Source organism: Dama dama, chromosome 19 (genome assembly GCF_033118175.1).
Source record: "Dama dama isolate Ldn47 chromosome 19, ASM3311817v1, whole genome shotgun sequence".
NCBI classification, from domain to species: Eukaryota; Metazoa; Chordata; class Mammalia; order Artiodactyla; family Cervidae; genus Dama; species Dama dama.
The window spans coordinates 53,413,856-53,427,288 of NC_083699.1; the positions used below are offsets into that span (position 1 = coordinate 53,413,856).

At 40.6% G+C, this 13,433-nt stretch overlaps 1 protein-coding gene across 1 annotated transcript; it reads right to left on the bottom strand.

Moving 5' to 3' along the window:
* Positions 1 to 7,488: 7,488 nt before the first annotated feature.
* Positions 7,489 to 7,926, bottom strand: LOC133073968 (mitochondrial import receptor subunit TOM20 homolog). Its single transcript, XM_061167945.1, has one exon. It carries the CDS (start codon positions 7,924 to 7,926, stop codon positions 7,489 to 7,491), a length of 438 nt encoding a protein of 145 aa, XP_061023928.1.
* Between the last annotated feature and the right edge of the window lie 5,507 nt (positions 7,927 to 13,433).

Genomic DNA, 13,433 nt, shown 5'->3' on the forward strand with positions numbered 1-13,433 from the left:
AGTAAAAAAGCCTGGACTAGAACCTGAAAGTCTTGACCCAATACCAGGCTAGATCGTCTTTCTTATCTGACCCTGGGCCTTTGAGATGCCAAAAATCTCCAGCCAGGGCAACTCTGAGCAACCAAGCAAGAAAGATCTGAATTTATAAAACTTCCTTGTGTAAGTACCTGCTCTGTAGGAGACTTTTTTTTTTCCCAAGCCATAGAAATCTATTTTTATTAAATAGATGTGTAACTTGGATTAAAGTAAGTAAATAAAATCAGTATGATGGCATAATACACAGCATTCATATCATTTTTGAGTTTTGCAACAAGATCCAAGATCTTTGCATAAGAGTTCAAGAAAGTTCAAGGCTTCCTTTGTGGCTCAGCTGGTAAAGAATTCACCTGCAATGCAGGAGACCTGGATTCAATCCCTGAGTTGGGAAGATCCCCTGGAGAAGGGAAAAGCTACCCTCTCCAGTATTCTGGCCTGGAGAATTCCATGGGGCTGTCCATGGGGTTGCAAAGAGTCGGACACGACTGAGTGACTTTCACTTTCACTTTTTCAAGAGATCAGCCAGTTTAGGAGACTGTTTATGTTATAGCCAGGACTGGGAACCCTGTCCCTGCCTCCCCCTAAAACTGCCATTCTAAAAGACTTTCTAGTGACCAAGGCTGCCCCTTCTGGCCAAACACAGCACCTGATCTCATCCTCTAATCAGACAGTCCTGGTGCCTCATGGTGGTGGGGGTGACACTTGTCAGATGAAAGGTGGAAGCAGAGAGCCTTGCACAGACACTCCATAAATGTTCTACAAGCGAATAACCAAGGTTCCAACTCTTCTGCACTCCGTTTAGCTCCCCACTTCCAAAAGCATCTAGCAGACTTATGTCCAACCTGCAGATTAATCAAGTCAAATAAACAGAATTTATTGAGCTACAATTGGGAAGGCAGTCTACCGGGTGCTGAGCTTTATACAAAAACCAGCCTGAGTTCCTACCTTCAAAGGACTCACAGGCCAGTTTGGGAAGACCAGGTGAAATTATATGTGAATTATACCATAGGCAGCAATATAAGTGCTATGAAGCAACAAATGACCATATGCAAAATGATTGGAAGAGATAATTTGTGTATTGGTACACAAAAGAAGACGGCAATGGCACCCCACTCCAGTACTCTTACCTGGAAAGTCCCACGGATGGAGGAGCCTGGTAGGCAGCGGTCCATGGGGTCGCACAGAGTCGGACACGACTGAAGTGACTTAACAGAAGCAGCAGCGCAAAATATGAGAACACTGTGAACTACACAGGCCAGGGAAGTTTATGGAAAAGGAAAAATCTGGTAAGGACTTTAAAGGATGGGAAGAATTTAGGGGAATTTGGAGAGAAGGGATGAGCATTTCAGAAATTATAAGAAAAAGTACAAAAATAAAAAAATGTAAGTGTACTGAAGGTAGTGAGTAATAATAATCATAATAGTAGATGATGCTTATCATGTATCAGACTCTTTTCTCAGCAACTAACATATATTCTCTTGCAATTCAAATTATTTCTATTAAGCCATTTTTACAGTTGAGGAAACTGGGGCATAGAGGGGTTTAAGTAACTCACTTGAGGATACAACCTTTAAGTGACTGAGCTGGCATTCCAGCCCAAAGGCTATATGTCCAGCCACAGATTTGCACAGCTTCTCTCATTATGTCTAGAGGAGTTGATTTGTTGAAAAGGTATATTGGGAAAAACACAGAGGATCTTGATTTTGTGGGCAGCAGGGAACCATTAAAGCTTTCTAGAAAAGGACGTGGATCTGGATTTAAGTTTTTAAATTGAGATATACACAGGATGGGGCTTCCCTGGTGGCCCACATGGTAAAGAATCTGCCTGCAATGCAAGAAACCCTGGTTCGATCCCTGGGTCAGGAAGATTCCCTGGAGAAGGGGATGGCAACCCACTCCAGTATTCTTGCCTGGAGAATTCCATGGACAGAGGACCCTGGTGAGCTACAGTCCATGGGATTGCAAAGAGTCAGGCACGAGTGGGTCACTAACACTTTCACCTTCATACACAAGAAGAAAATCCTAAGGACATATTCATATAGGAAAAAGCACAGAGAAATATATTAACTCATACATTTAGATGAGTATTAACTCATCCATTTCGTACAGTGTGTTGTGCAGAGTTACTTCTGGTGGCCTCTCAGATCTTGAACTACCAGATAATCAAATCCATGATTGATGGCACCAAGGGAACAACCAAAAGGTAAGGGGCCCCCAAATCTACCCAGGCATGTGCTCAAAAGCTAGGGACAGAGATACGCTGGGAGGAGGGTGTATAAAGGGAAATAGGAGGCATCTGGGTCAGAGAACAAGTGAGAGGTCAGCAGAATGAGCTGGGACCTCACCTGTATAATTCAGCAATACATTAACCATGATTGGATCAAAGCTTCTGGAAGAATAAAAAATAGTGCCAGCTATCTTCCTGAATATTTTATAATAGCAGATAATTTCTTCAGTATTTTTCTTCAATTTACAGGCTGAAATGGAAAATTCTATTCATGCACAGAATGCCATTTCTCTCTCTCTTTTTAAAACTCAATTTTGCTAATATATTCCATCAAAGACCTAAAGCTGAACTTGTTCTCATGACCATCCCCTATAATGAACATGGGACAGATGAAGTAATAAGACCTCTAAAAGGGTGGTAATTGAAATGAGAGCATCTTTTCTTTTTTTCCTCCAGGAACTGATGTACAAAGGAGCCTGCTCAATCCAATGAAGTAAAAACATTAGGTAATTGGAATCCTGAGCAAAGATTAGATAATTGTCTTGGATGGGACTTTGGGAATAGTCACGGGAGATGAGGCATCATCCTGTTGAGATGGTCTTTAGGGAATATCTGGTTTGTATGAGTGTTGTTTGGCCCCTGAGTCACAAAGCAGGGGTTGAAGAGTTGTCCTTGGTCTGGGCTCCAGGCAAAGTTATGTACTTACCCTTGTAAATTGTGGTATTCAGTATAAGCATTGTTGCAATTTATGGCCACGCCTTCATGACCCCACTTTTGGAAATGGGCTCCAAGTCTGAGTTCTAAGCAGCTGTTTTATGTCCACCCACAGGAAAGCAGCACATACATGGTGTGGGGGTGGTTTGAGGAATGGTTTGTGAATGCTCATATCTTGTTCTCTTGAATACGTATTTTTTTTGTTTGAAGAATGAGTTGATTCATTTATGTTCAAGTGAGGGCAAAAAAAACACTAACATAAGAAAATCAAATGTTGTGTAGCATACCCTCTTCAATCACGTGGCATTTAGAAACTGCGGCTGTTAGTCTCTTCTGTATTTGCTTTCTCCTCAGCTGCTACTTTTGAGAAGACTTAAGCCCATGCCTTACACTGAGTCATTTCTGGCTGAGGCTGTCATAATGGGTTTGGAAATGTCACATTCCCAGACCCACATTCTAGGAACCAAGTCATTACTTTTGGGCTCCTCTGTTGACATAAATTCTTCCCCTTCAGCCGGATCTGGAATATTTGGCACCAACAACAAACCTGGGCACCCATGTGGCCCTAGAGTCACAGTTCTTTCTGTGTTGACCCTTCTGTGTATGTTGGCCCAAGTCCCAGAGGTGAACTGTTACCCTGGTTTCCCCTCATAAGTTCTGACTTATTGTTCTGCCTGTATTTCTGCTTCTCCCTCTAGCACTACATGCTCTCCCCAGTTTCATCCATCCTGTCCCTTCTTTCTGCCAGCTGAAGTTACCTGCCATGTCAGGCCATGGAATGATTGTGCCATAGGACAGGCACACTTGCCTTATTGGGCCCTCATATTGTTTCCTGTTCACTTAAGTTGGGGCTTCCCTGGTAGCTCACATGGTAAAGAATCTGCCTGCAAATGCAGGAGACCCAGGTTCAATCCTTGAGTCTGGAAGATCCCCTGGAGAAGGGAATGGCAGCTCACTCTTATATTCTTCCCTGGAGAATTCTGTGGACAGAGGAGCCTGGCAGGTTACAGTCCATGGGGTCGCAAAGAGTCAGACACAACTGAGGGACTAACAACTTCACTTCATTGTTTTCTGTTCACGTAAATCAGTGTATCTCAGTAAGAAAGGTACCAGCTTCTAGGAGATGTATTGGAAACTCTAGGGGGAACTTCTGATTGTCACAGTTATTAGGAGGGGCACTAGTAGCATTTAATGAGTGGAACCAAGGGTGCTGGCTATTTGATCTTGTGCACCAAGTGTCGTGTGTCCTGTGAAAACTTCAGAAGTCACAGTGGATATTTGTGTGGGAAAATCTGTTTGTAATTATGTGGTGTGAAATTCAATCCCATTTTACTTGGAAACATAAGTTACTTTTGTGCATTTTAATATACACTGATTTTTCTGTAAATGTCTCTTAATCCTTTTTAAAGGAAGAGAAGATGGCACTGTGTTTGTTCAGAACTTTACCAACATTATTCACAATTTCAGAAAAGCATTTGGCTACCAGCAATTTCGCTATTCTGATTTGAGTTGTCAGCAAACGTGTCTCTATCTATTACATTTGTCTCTGTCACATTCACTCAGATTTCAAAGCAACTGCTTCATTCTACCTCCTAGTTAGTCTTCCCTAAATATTAATATACTCCAATACTTATTAGTTAGTTATAAATTATTCCTCTTCTATCAATAATTTTTCTTTATCTTCATCATTAGGACATTGTGTTGACTTTTAGAAAGATGTGTGTAGGAGGTTTCCCTGATGGCTCAGCACATAAAGAATCAGCCTGCTGTGCAGGAGACATGGGAGACAGGAATTCAATCTCTGGGTCGAGAAGATCCCTGGAGAAGGAAGTAACAACCCACTCCAGTATTCTTGGCTGAAAAGTCCCATAGACCGAGGAGCCTGGCAGGCTACATACAGCTCAAAATGTCCCAAAGAGTCAGACACTACTGAGCAACTAAGCACGTATAGGAGGTTTATAATTTGTGAATTTCTTTTCCAGATAGTAAGTAGGACCTAACAAAACATTCACTTAAAAATAGGTCGTTGGCTCTGATGGGGTTAAGAATCCTTGATCTAAGTGGATACTGTGGTACTGTCTAAGGAAGGCAGCAAAGGGCTGAAGATGAGGTCAATGCATTCCTGGAAGGAGGCTGCAGCTGCCCACCAGGGTTTGCTGTAGCATCCCCCTGAGGAGCTGACCACTTTCCAAATTCCAGTGTTTATCCTTATCAGGTTTCCAGAAGTTTTCAGAATTCAAGGTCACTTGAATCACTCAAATCCAGGAGGTTACTCATAGCCAAAGTAGAAATTTATAGTGGGAGACATTTCTTCCCAGGGACTGAAAGCTTATGTCCACTGCCCAGGGCAGCTAGTCCCAGGATCAGAATGAACACAGATGCTGAGCCTAGGGCACACGGGATACTGAAGAGAGATGAGAAGAGGCACTCCTGTTCCACAGCAACCACAAAAGGCAGAATCTCTCCCCTGAACAGGGCTTGGGTGTGCACTACCAAGTTAAGATGCCTTGGGGTTTTTATTTCCTGTAGTCCACACTGACCACTTCCCATTCTACCCACACCCTCACCCACCTTCACCCAGTCTTCCCCCAGGCGATGGGCAATTCAATTGATTATCTTCTATGCAATGACATTCACATTCTGCACCTGCCTTCCTCTGATTACATCCAAATTTCCTCCCTTGATTGGAGTTTCATGAGGTCCATGCATTTCAGTCTCTTGATTTACTCCCACGGGTGACTAATCACATCCATTGTGAATTTTACTACTGATCGTTCAACTCTGAAGGTGACCTTATGTCCCTGGTCTCCAGAGTCATGGAGAGGGAGACCTCCCACTGTTGCTTCCATATCTGGCCAAAACTGATGTCTGAAACGAGGACTCAACCTCCTTTCCTGCTCTGCACCAATCCCTATAGTTGGCACAATTCTCCTGATCGTTATCTCAGTCTGATAGAGAATATTCCCTGGTGGCTCAGTGGTAAAGAATCCGCCTGCAATGCAGGAGACCAGGATCGATCCCTGGGTCAGGAAGATCCCCTGGAGAAGGAAATGACAACCCACTCCAGTATTCTTGCCTGGAAAATTCCATGGACAGAGGAGCCTGGCGGACTACAGTCCATGGAGTTCCAAAGAGTCAGACACGACTAAGCAAATAAACAACAACAGCAACAAATTCCTGTCTCACTCCAGCTTCCTAGTGACTCCCTTCCACTTGCCCTGAGTGGCAGTGTCAGCACAAATCAAGCTGGAGACCACCCAAATTATAACTGATTATGGATCAGAAAAGATAACATGGGCATCAGGATATTTGGTTGGGGGGAGATTTTGTTATTTATTTATTTATTTTTATTAAGCACCAAGGATCTTTATTCTTAGGTCTGATATTCAATCTGTGGCTGCAGGTAATATATCACTATTTAGAGAATAAAAGGTCCAATTATCTTCATTCAAGTCTTCAGCCACAAAGTTACACCTTACTCTCATACAAGATAAGGGTTGTTAGGGGATTAAGGAGGTACACTGAGGATAAAAGCAAAAGGGAGCAAACACTTTTACAAGCATATCGTCCCAGTTACTGTGAGGGTTACGTTTCAGGTTAATTTACAAAAGTAGTGACATGATTTCAGTGAAAATCAACACGTTATACCTTTTAAAAAACCAATTCAGAAATACTAAGTCAGGCAAGCATGCAAAATTCAGAGTATAAAAAAACGCAAGGGCTGGCTGCCCAAACAGGTATTTCCCTCAGAAAGAGGGATTTGAAAATGCTGCACAGAACCAAAGGAATTAGAAGCTGAATTAGCAGACCCATTTCCTCAGTTTATATATGAGGCAAGTGGGCAGACATTAACTGGTAAAGCTTACTTAGCCAGATTAAGAATGTATAGACATCTAATTCCTGGTGCTATCTGCAACTACATGTATCTAAAATACAAGGAGATAAATATCCAGAACACATCAAACCCACTGATTTAAAGAAAACATTTCAAGGGTGGGGGTGAAATTGTTTCTATAGCATAGCAGCACATTACACATATTTAAGAGATTAAATGGAAAGAAATAATCTCTTATTTTAATGCTCAGTTTTGATGAACACAAGTTTCCAGCCAACTTTCTGATGTAGAACAAAATAAGTACATTCTTCAGTTTTCTTCTACACTTTTTTGGGCCTATCTTTCAAAACTGAGCACTGGGTATTTTTAATGTAAGTAATGGGATGTAATTACATTCTAATTACACATTTTAAGAATAAACAAAATGCATATTTCAGTAATTCATAGTGTATTTATAAAATGAAAAGCTCTCTATCAAAATACACTTTTCACTGGGAAAAATAAATAAAACAGACAAATGGATCTACACAAAGTAAAAATTAACTTTGGTAGACTTCACTGTGGAGGACAGTACATAACAAGCTCATCTGCCCTTACTCCCCCAGAACCGATCATCTTCCGAGATAAGATTTTAAAAATATGTTTTAATTGAGATCATTATGTTGATATTTGTTTCTCATTCCACATCATCTTCAGCTAAGTTCTGAGCACTTACAATTCTCCGACTAACTGTTGGGAGCTTAGTCAGAAGCATCTGGAACACTGGTGGTGGAAGAGTTTGTTGCAACACTTGCAGTAACTGCTGTGGCTGTCCACACACAGCAATTGCATTTGTCAGATGGTCCACACCCTTCTCATATTCACCTTGAGCTAGTAATTCTTCACCAAGCTGTATTTCTTCTAGAAAGAATTTCTGAACGGCTTCAGCATCTTTAAGGTCAGGTAACTTGGAAAGCCCAGCTCTCTCCTTGGCAAGCTTTTGTTTCTTTCTTCGTTCTCGCAACCTGTTCTTGAAGTTGGGGTCACTCCGTCTCTTGCGGTCGAAGTAACTGCAGTAACCGATGAAAAGGGCCCCGCACACACCGGCGGCGATGGCGCTGTTCCGGCCCACCATTGTCTCTCCACCGACGAGCCGGTCGGCTGCGGCGGGGCCCGCAAACAAGCCGTTGACCGCGAAGCCTCGGATACGAGTGCGCGGCTCAGCCCCGACGCCCTGTTTGTTATTTATTGTTTTTGAATATACAGTGATTCTACTTATATAGACTGGTCAGAGATGGAATGATGAGCTGATTAACGGAACAGTCTAGTTAATTAAGAGATAGTACATATAACATAGATGAACAATGATTTTTGAAGAATTATTAATGAAATACAGTTAATTCAAAAAGTATATTAATTATGGTAGAGTTGTTTTTCTATGGTTCAGAAGGGAAAAGCTCAAGGAAGTGTCCCCCTACCCCCACACCATTCGTTTTTCCATTACAGACTGAAATGATGTTTCCTCAAGCTCCTCATCTCAATCACCTGAATCCTCTCAGTTCTTATCAGTGTTCTCTGTGCTCTTTGACTTCCCAGAGTTGAATCTTTCAGTAATATTTCCACTTCAGTAAGAATTAGTCACTTTAACCTCTTTGTAGCTTCAGCTCATTCTTGTATCACTTTCACTAACTTTTTTGTGAAGAAGCTCCCCTAACCAAATCAAGAATTTATGTTATGGTATTTCTGTAAGGCTTTAATTTAGTACTGTCCGTCCTTCTTCATTAACAGAAGATACAGTAAATATAGCACAAGCTCATAGCTTTCTCCAAGAACTTTTAAATATTGAATAAACACTGAATTGAAATTTAAGTGTAAGAAATATTTTAAAGTGTACATCATTCATTCATTCATTTAATTATTCATTAGATGAACATTTATTAAACATCCATCATGTGACAGACACTGCTTTAGGCATTGGAGATACTAAGAAAGAAAGTCATGATCCTAGCTATCAAGGAGCTTATAGTTTAAAAGAAGAGAGACTGATACATAAAAATATGATTTTAACTCAGTGAAATAAGTACTACCGTGGAGGTTTGCTGATGATCAGTTGTGGCATAAAGGGACTAAATGATCAACTCTACTTTTAAAAAGGTGCTGCTTAGAGAACAAACTTATGGTTACCAGAAGCCAAGGGTGGAGGGGAAGGAATAGTTAGGGAGTTTGGGATGGACGTGTACACAGTGCTATATTTAAAATGGATAACCAACAACTGTATAGTACAGGGGAACTCTACTCAATATTCTGTAACAGCCTAAATGGGAAAAGAATTTTTAAAGGAGTAGATAACATGTATATGTATAACTGAATCACTTTGCGGTACACCTGAAACTATTACAACATTATTGCCAAACTTAATCCAATATAAAATAAAAATTTCTTAAATTCAAAAATAAAAAAAGATTACAAGGTTCACAGAGGAAGATGCTTATTATGAATTGTGAAGAAGAGGTAGAAATTTTCCCACTAGATAACAGCAAAGAGAGATGTTTCAGAAAGATGGAAGAGTGTGTGCTAATGTAAAGAGGCAAGCAAGAGTAACTGTTACTTGTTCCCAGTAACTGGGAACTGGAAGCAGTGTGATGGGACAATCCCTTAGACAAGACCTCATGAGACAGGGTTGGAAGGGCTAGATCCGAAATGGTATTGAATACCTTGATAAAGGGTTTGGATTTCATTCACTTGGCAGTGGATAGTAATTGGGTGCTAAATGGGGAAGTGGTACAATCAGATCTGTGGTAAGAAGACTATGATTGATTCCATGTGGATGGATATATGGTAAGACTAGAGGTAAGGAGCTACTAGAGATAGATGAAATAGTTGGCTGACTACTGAAGATTTATGACTCTAGAAGGCATTTGCTCCATGAAGGTCAACATTTCCTAGATCTCTCCAGGGGGAATCATGTGGCTAAAGGAATGCGAGTAAAGGTGTGTAGGGCATTCTGAGCTAAGGTAGTTAAGTGAACCTACCTCATACTGTCTTCCCTTCTACAGCAGCCCTGAACACCTCATGAAGATCGCTATGCCATAAGACAGAAGGAACCTGGATCCCTGAGTCAGAGAAGAGAGAGCTACCAAGAGAGCCACCCAACCAAGAACACATACACTGGACTTTGCCTGCGTGCTAAGTCACTGCAATCATGTCCAACTCCTTGCGACCCTGTGGACCGTAGCCCACCAGGCTCCTCTGTCCATGGGATTCTCCAGGTAAGAATACTGGAGTGGGTTGCTATGCCCTCCTCAAGGGGATTTTCCTGACCCAGGAATTGAACCCGCATCTGGCATGTCCTACATTGGTCCTACATTGGTAGGTGGGTTCTTTACCATTATCGCCACCTGGGAGGCCCACACTGAACTTTATATGAGTAAAAAAGTAATTTGTGTGTGTGTTTAGTCTCAGAGATCTAAATATTGTTAAAACTGTTAGATTACCCTCATCCAATTAATCTAATACAGGAGGAGTATTAGGAGATGTTTGCAATATTTAAGATAAGATAGAAGCTTTCCATATTATATCCTGAAGTATAGGATCCTGTGGAGAAAATAAGTGGAAGATGGAAGAAATGGGGATAATAATTTATGGATAACATTAAGAAGGCAGAAGGAGATAGGATCCAGAGCACAGGAAGCATTAGCTCCTTCAGCAGAAGGTGTAAGGAGGGATGTCTCTTTATTTAAAACAGAAGGGAAAGCACATCTATAGGTGAGCAGTAAGAAGGTGCCTGGTTTTCTCTATAGCATAAGAGGTAAAGACATGCTGAGAGAGTGAAAGGATAGCTTTCACTAAAAGAGTAAAGGTTCAAGACAAATATAAATAGCAATTTCTGTGAAAAACAGGAGAGTTGTGCAGAGATATTTAACAAGCAAAAGGCCACCAGCCCACATGGTTGGATAAATCTAGCTCATCATTCTGGGTGGAGGGGGCAGATCGGTGGGTTTTAGGATTAATGAATTGCAGAATAGGTGTAGTGCAAGAACAAAGGAATGGTGGAATTGGCTTAATAAGTTAGGATAGGCCTACCTGTTGAAACCAGGGCCCCAACAGTAATTCAGTGGCTTAAACAAGATAGAATTTTCCAATTCCAGGTACAATAGAGTATTCTGCATATACCACAATGGATACAGCTAAAAAAAAAAAAAAAAAAAACTTGAACATAATGTACGGAGCAGATTTTTGAGGACTCTGAAAATTAAATTGTAGTTGGTAATTGGGGAAGAGGACTAGAATTTGAAGTGCCATCGAATTGGTAGACAGTTTATCATCTTTTTCCTCCAAAAAGCAGCACAAAACCTGAATGTGGGCATCTGCACAGAGGGAGCTCCAGGAGAAGCCCTGTAGCTCTGGCTGAAAGAGCAGGAAGGGTCTCCTAATGCTCAAGAGAGTCAAGGAGAGCCCTCTTTCTTCTTTTCTCTGTTTTTCTCATGGGATTTCCCTGAGAAATCCCATGATGGCAATGGCAGTGTCTGTAGTGATAGCTGGACCTGTGGATTCTAAATGCTGAGAGAGGGGAACTTGCCTCTTTGATCAGAGGAGCTGTGATCATCTGTGTGGGACAGACTCCTGTTGCTTTTTGTCTTCTCTCTGTCCTCCTGCTGGTTGACCCTGGACATAAGTGTAACTGCAAAAAGATGCAACAGAGTGAATAAATATAGCTCCAACTTTTTGGTTACAAAATTTCAGGTAACCAGAAAATGCTGAAGAGTTTGTCCCAGGGAGAGGATTGGGAAAGAAGGCCCATGAATTCTTGGGCTCACTTCCAAGTTCATACGCCCATGTCCATGCTGACCCTAAAGAGCATATAAGTTTAAGAAATGAACTACAGGACAGATCACCAAGGTTTCAAATTAGCCACTGGGTGGTGCACATGCAAGACGGATCTGAATAGCACTGTTTTGAAATCAGCCATCACACTGAAACCACAGAAAGTTGGTTGGAACTTGTACCTGAACTCAACTGGGTCAGTTATCTGTTAAAACAAATACCCATAATCCCATAACATAATATTAAAAATGTACAGGATACAATCTGAAAATAATCAGCATACAAATAACCAGGAATATCTCAACCTTGCATGGCAAGAGACAAATAAGAGATGCCAATGCCAAGATGACATGCAAGTGAGAATTATCTGATAAAGACTTTCAAGAGCAACTATTATAATAGTGCTCCAAAAAGTAAGGGCAAATGTTCTTAAAATATAAAAAGCTAGAAAGTCTCAGCAAAGAAATTGAGGGTATAAGGAAGAAACAAAGGGGAATTTAAAAAGCACATGACAAAGAAAAAGCTGAATGGTCTCAACAGTAGACTGGAAATAGCAGAGGAGACTGTAGATGAACTTGTGAACCAATCAAAAGAATTTACCTAAAGTGAACAACAGAGAGAAGAAAGTGGTTTTGTTTTGTTCTGGTTTTTTTGTGCCATGCCGCACAGCTTGTGGGATCTTAGTTCTCTGACCAAAGATTGAACCCAGGTCTTCAGCAGTGAAAGTGCAGAGTCCTAACTACTGGACTGCCAGAGAATTCCCAGGTTGTTTTTGTTTTTAATGAATAGAATTTCAGATATCTGTGGAATGACACCAGAAGAGCTAATATTGATGTTGTCAGAGTCCCAGAGAAGATGACAGTGCAGTGTAAAAAAAATATTTGAAGAAATAATGGCTAACCAGTTCCCAAACTTTGTGAAAGACATAATCTCCAGGCTCAAGAAACTCAGCAAACCTCAACAGGATAAACCCAAATAAATCTATGCCCAGACACACTGTAAGCAAACTTATAAATTAACGGCAAAGTGACCAGAGAAAAATAACACATTATTTATAGGCAAACAATAATTCAAATGACTGTGGAATTCTTATTAGATACTATGGAGGACAGAAGAAAGTGAAACAATATTCCTAAAGTGAAAAAAAGAAAAAACACTGTCAAATCAGAATTCTATATCCAGCAAAATGCCTTCAGGAAATAAGGTAAAAAAGACATTCTCAGTGAAAGAAAACTAAGAGCCAACAGGCCTGCCCCAAAATAATTGCTAAAGGAAGCCCTTCAGAATGAAAAAAAATAATACCAGAAGAAGAAAACTTGGGATATCAGAAATGAAGAGAGAGCAACAAAAATAACAAGTACATAGGTAAATATGCTCTTCTCTTTTTGAATTATTTAAAATACTTTCTAAAGCAAAAATTAGACAATATCTAGAACTGAACAAAAATGAAAATACAACACATCAAAATTTGTGGATGCAGTTAAAGCATTGCTTAGAGAGAGATTTATAGCATTAAATGTTTATATTGGCAAAGAAGAAAGTTCTCAAATCAATAATCGAAACTTCCACCTTGAGAAACTTTTAAAAAGATGAGCCAAATCAACCCCAAACAGCAGAAGGATGGAAAAATAAAGAGAAGCACAAAAAGCAATGAAATTTAAAACAGAAAACCAAAAGAAAAATATCAGTGAAGCAAAAAACTCAATAAAACTGATAAATCATTAGCCAGAAAGAGAGGGAGACAGAGGGGAGTGTGAAGCAGTGGGCAGGGATTGCCAGTATCAGGAATGAAAGAGGAAAATGAGTATAAACCCTACA

Excerpts from the sequence above, each read along its gene's own strand:
- LOC133073968 (XM_061167945.1), bottom strand. The coding sequence starts at position 7,926 with ATGGTGGGCCGGAACAGCGCCATCGCCGCCGGTGTGTGCGGGGCCCTT.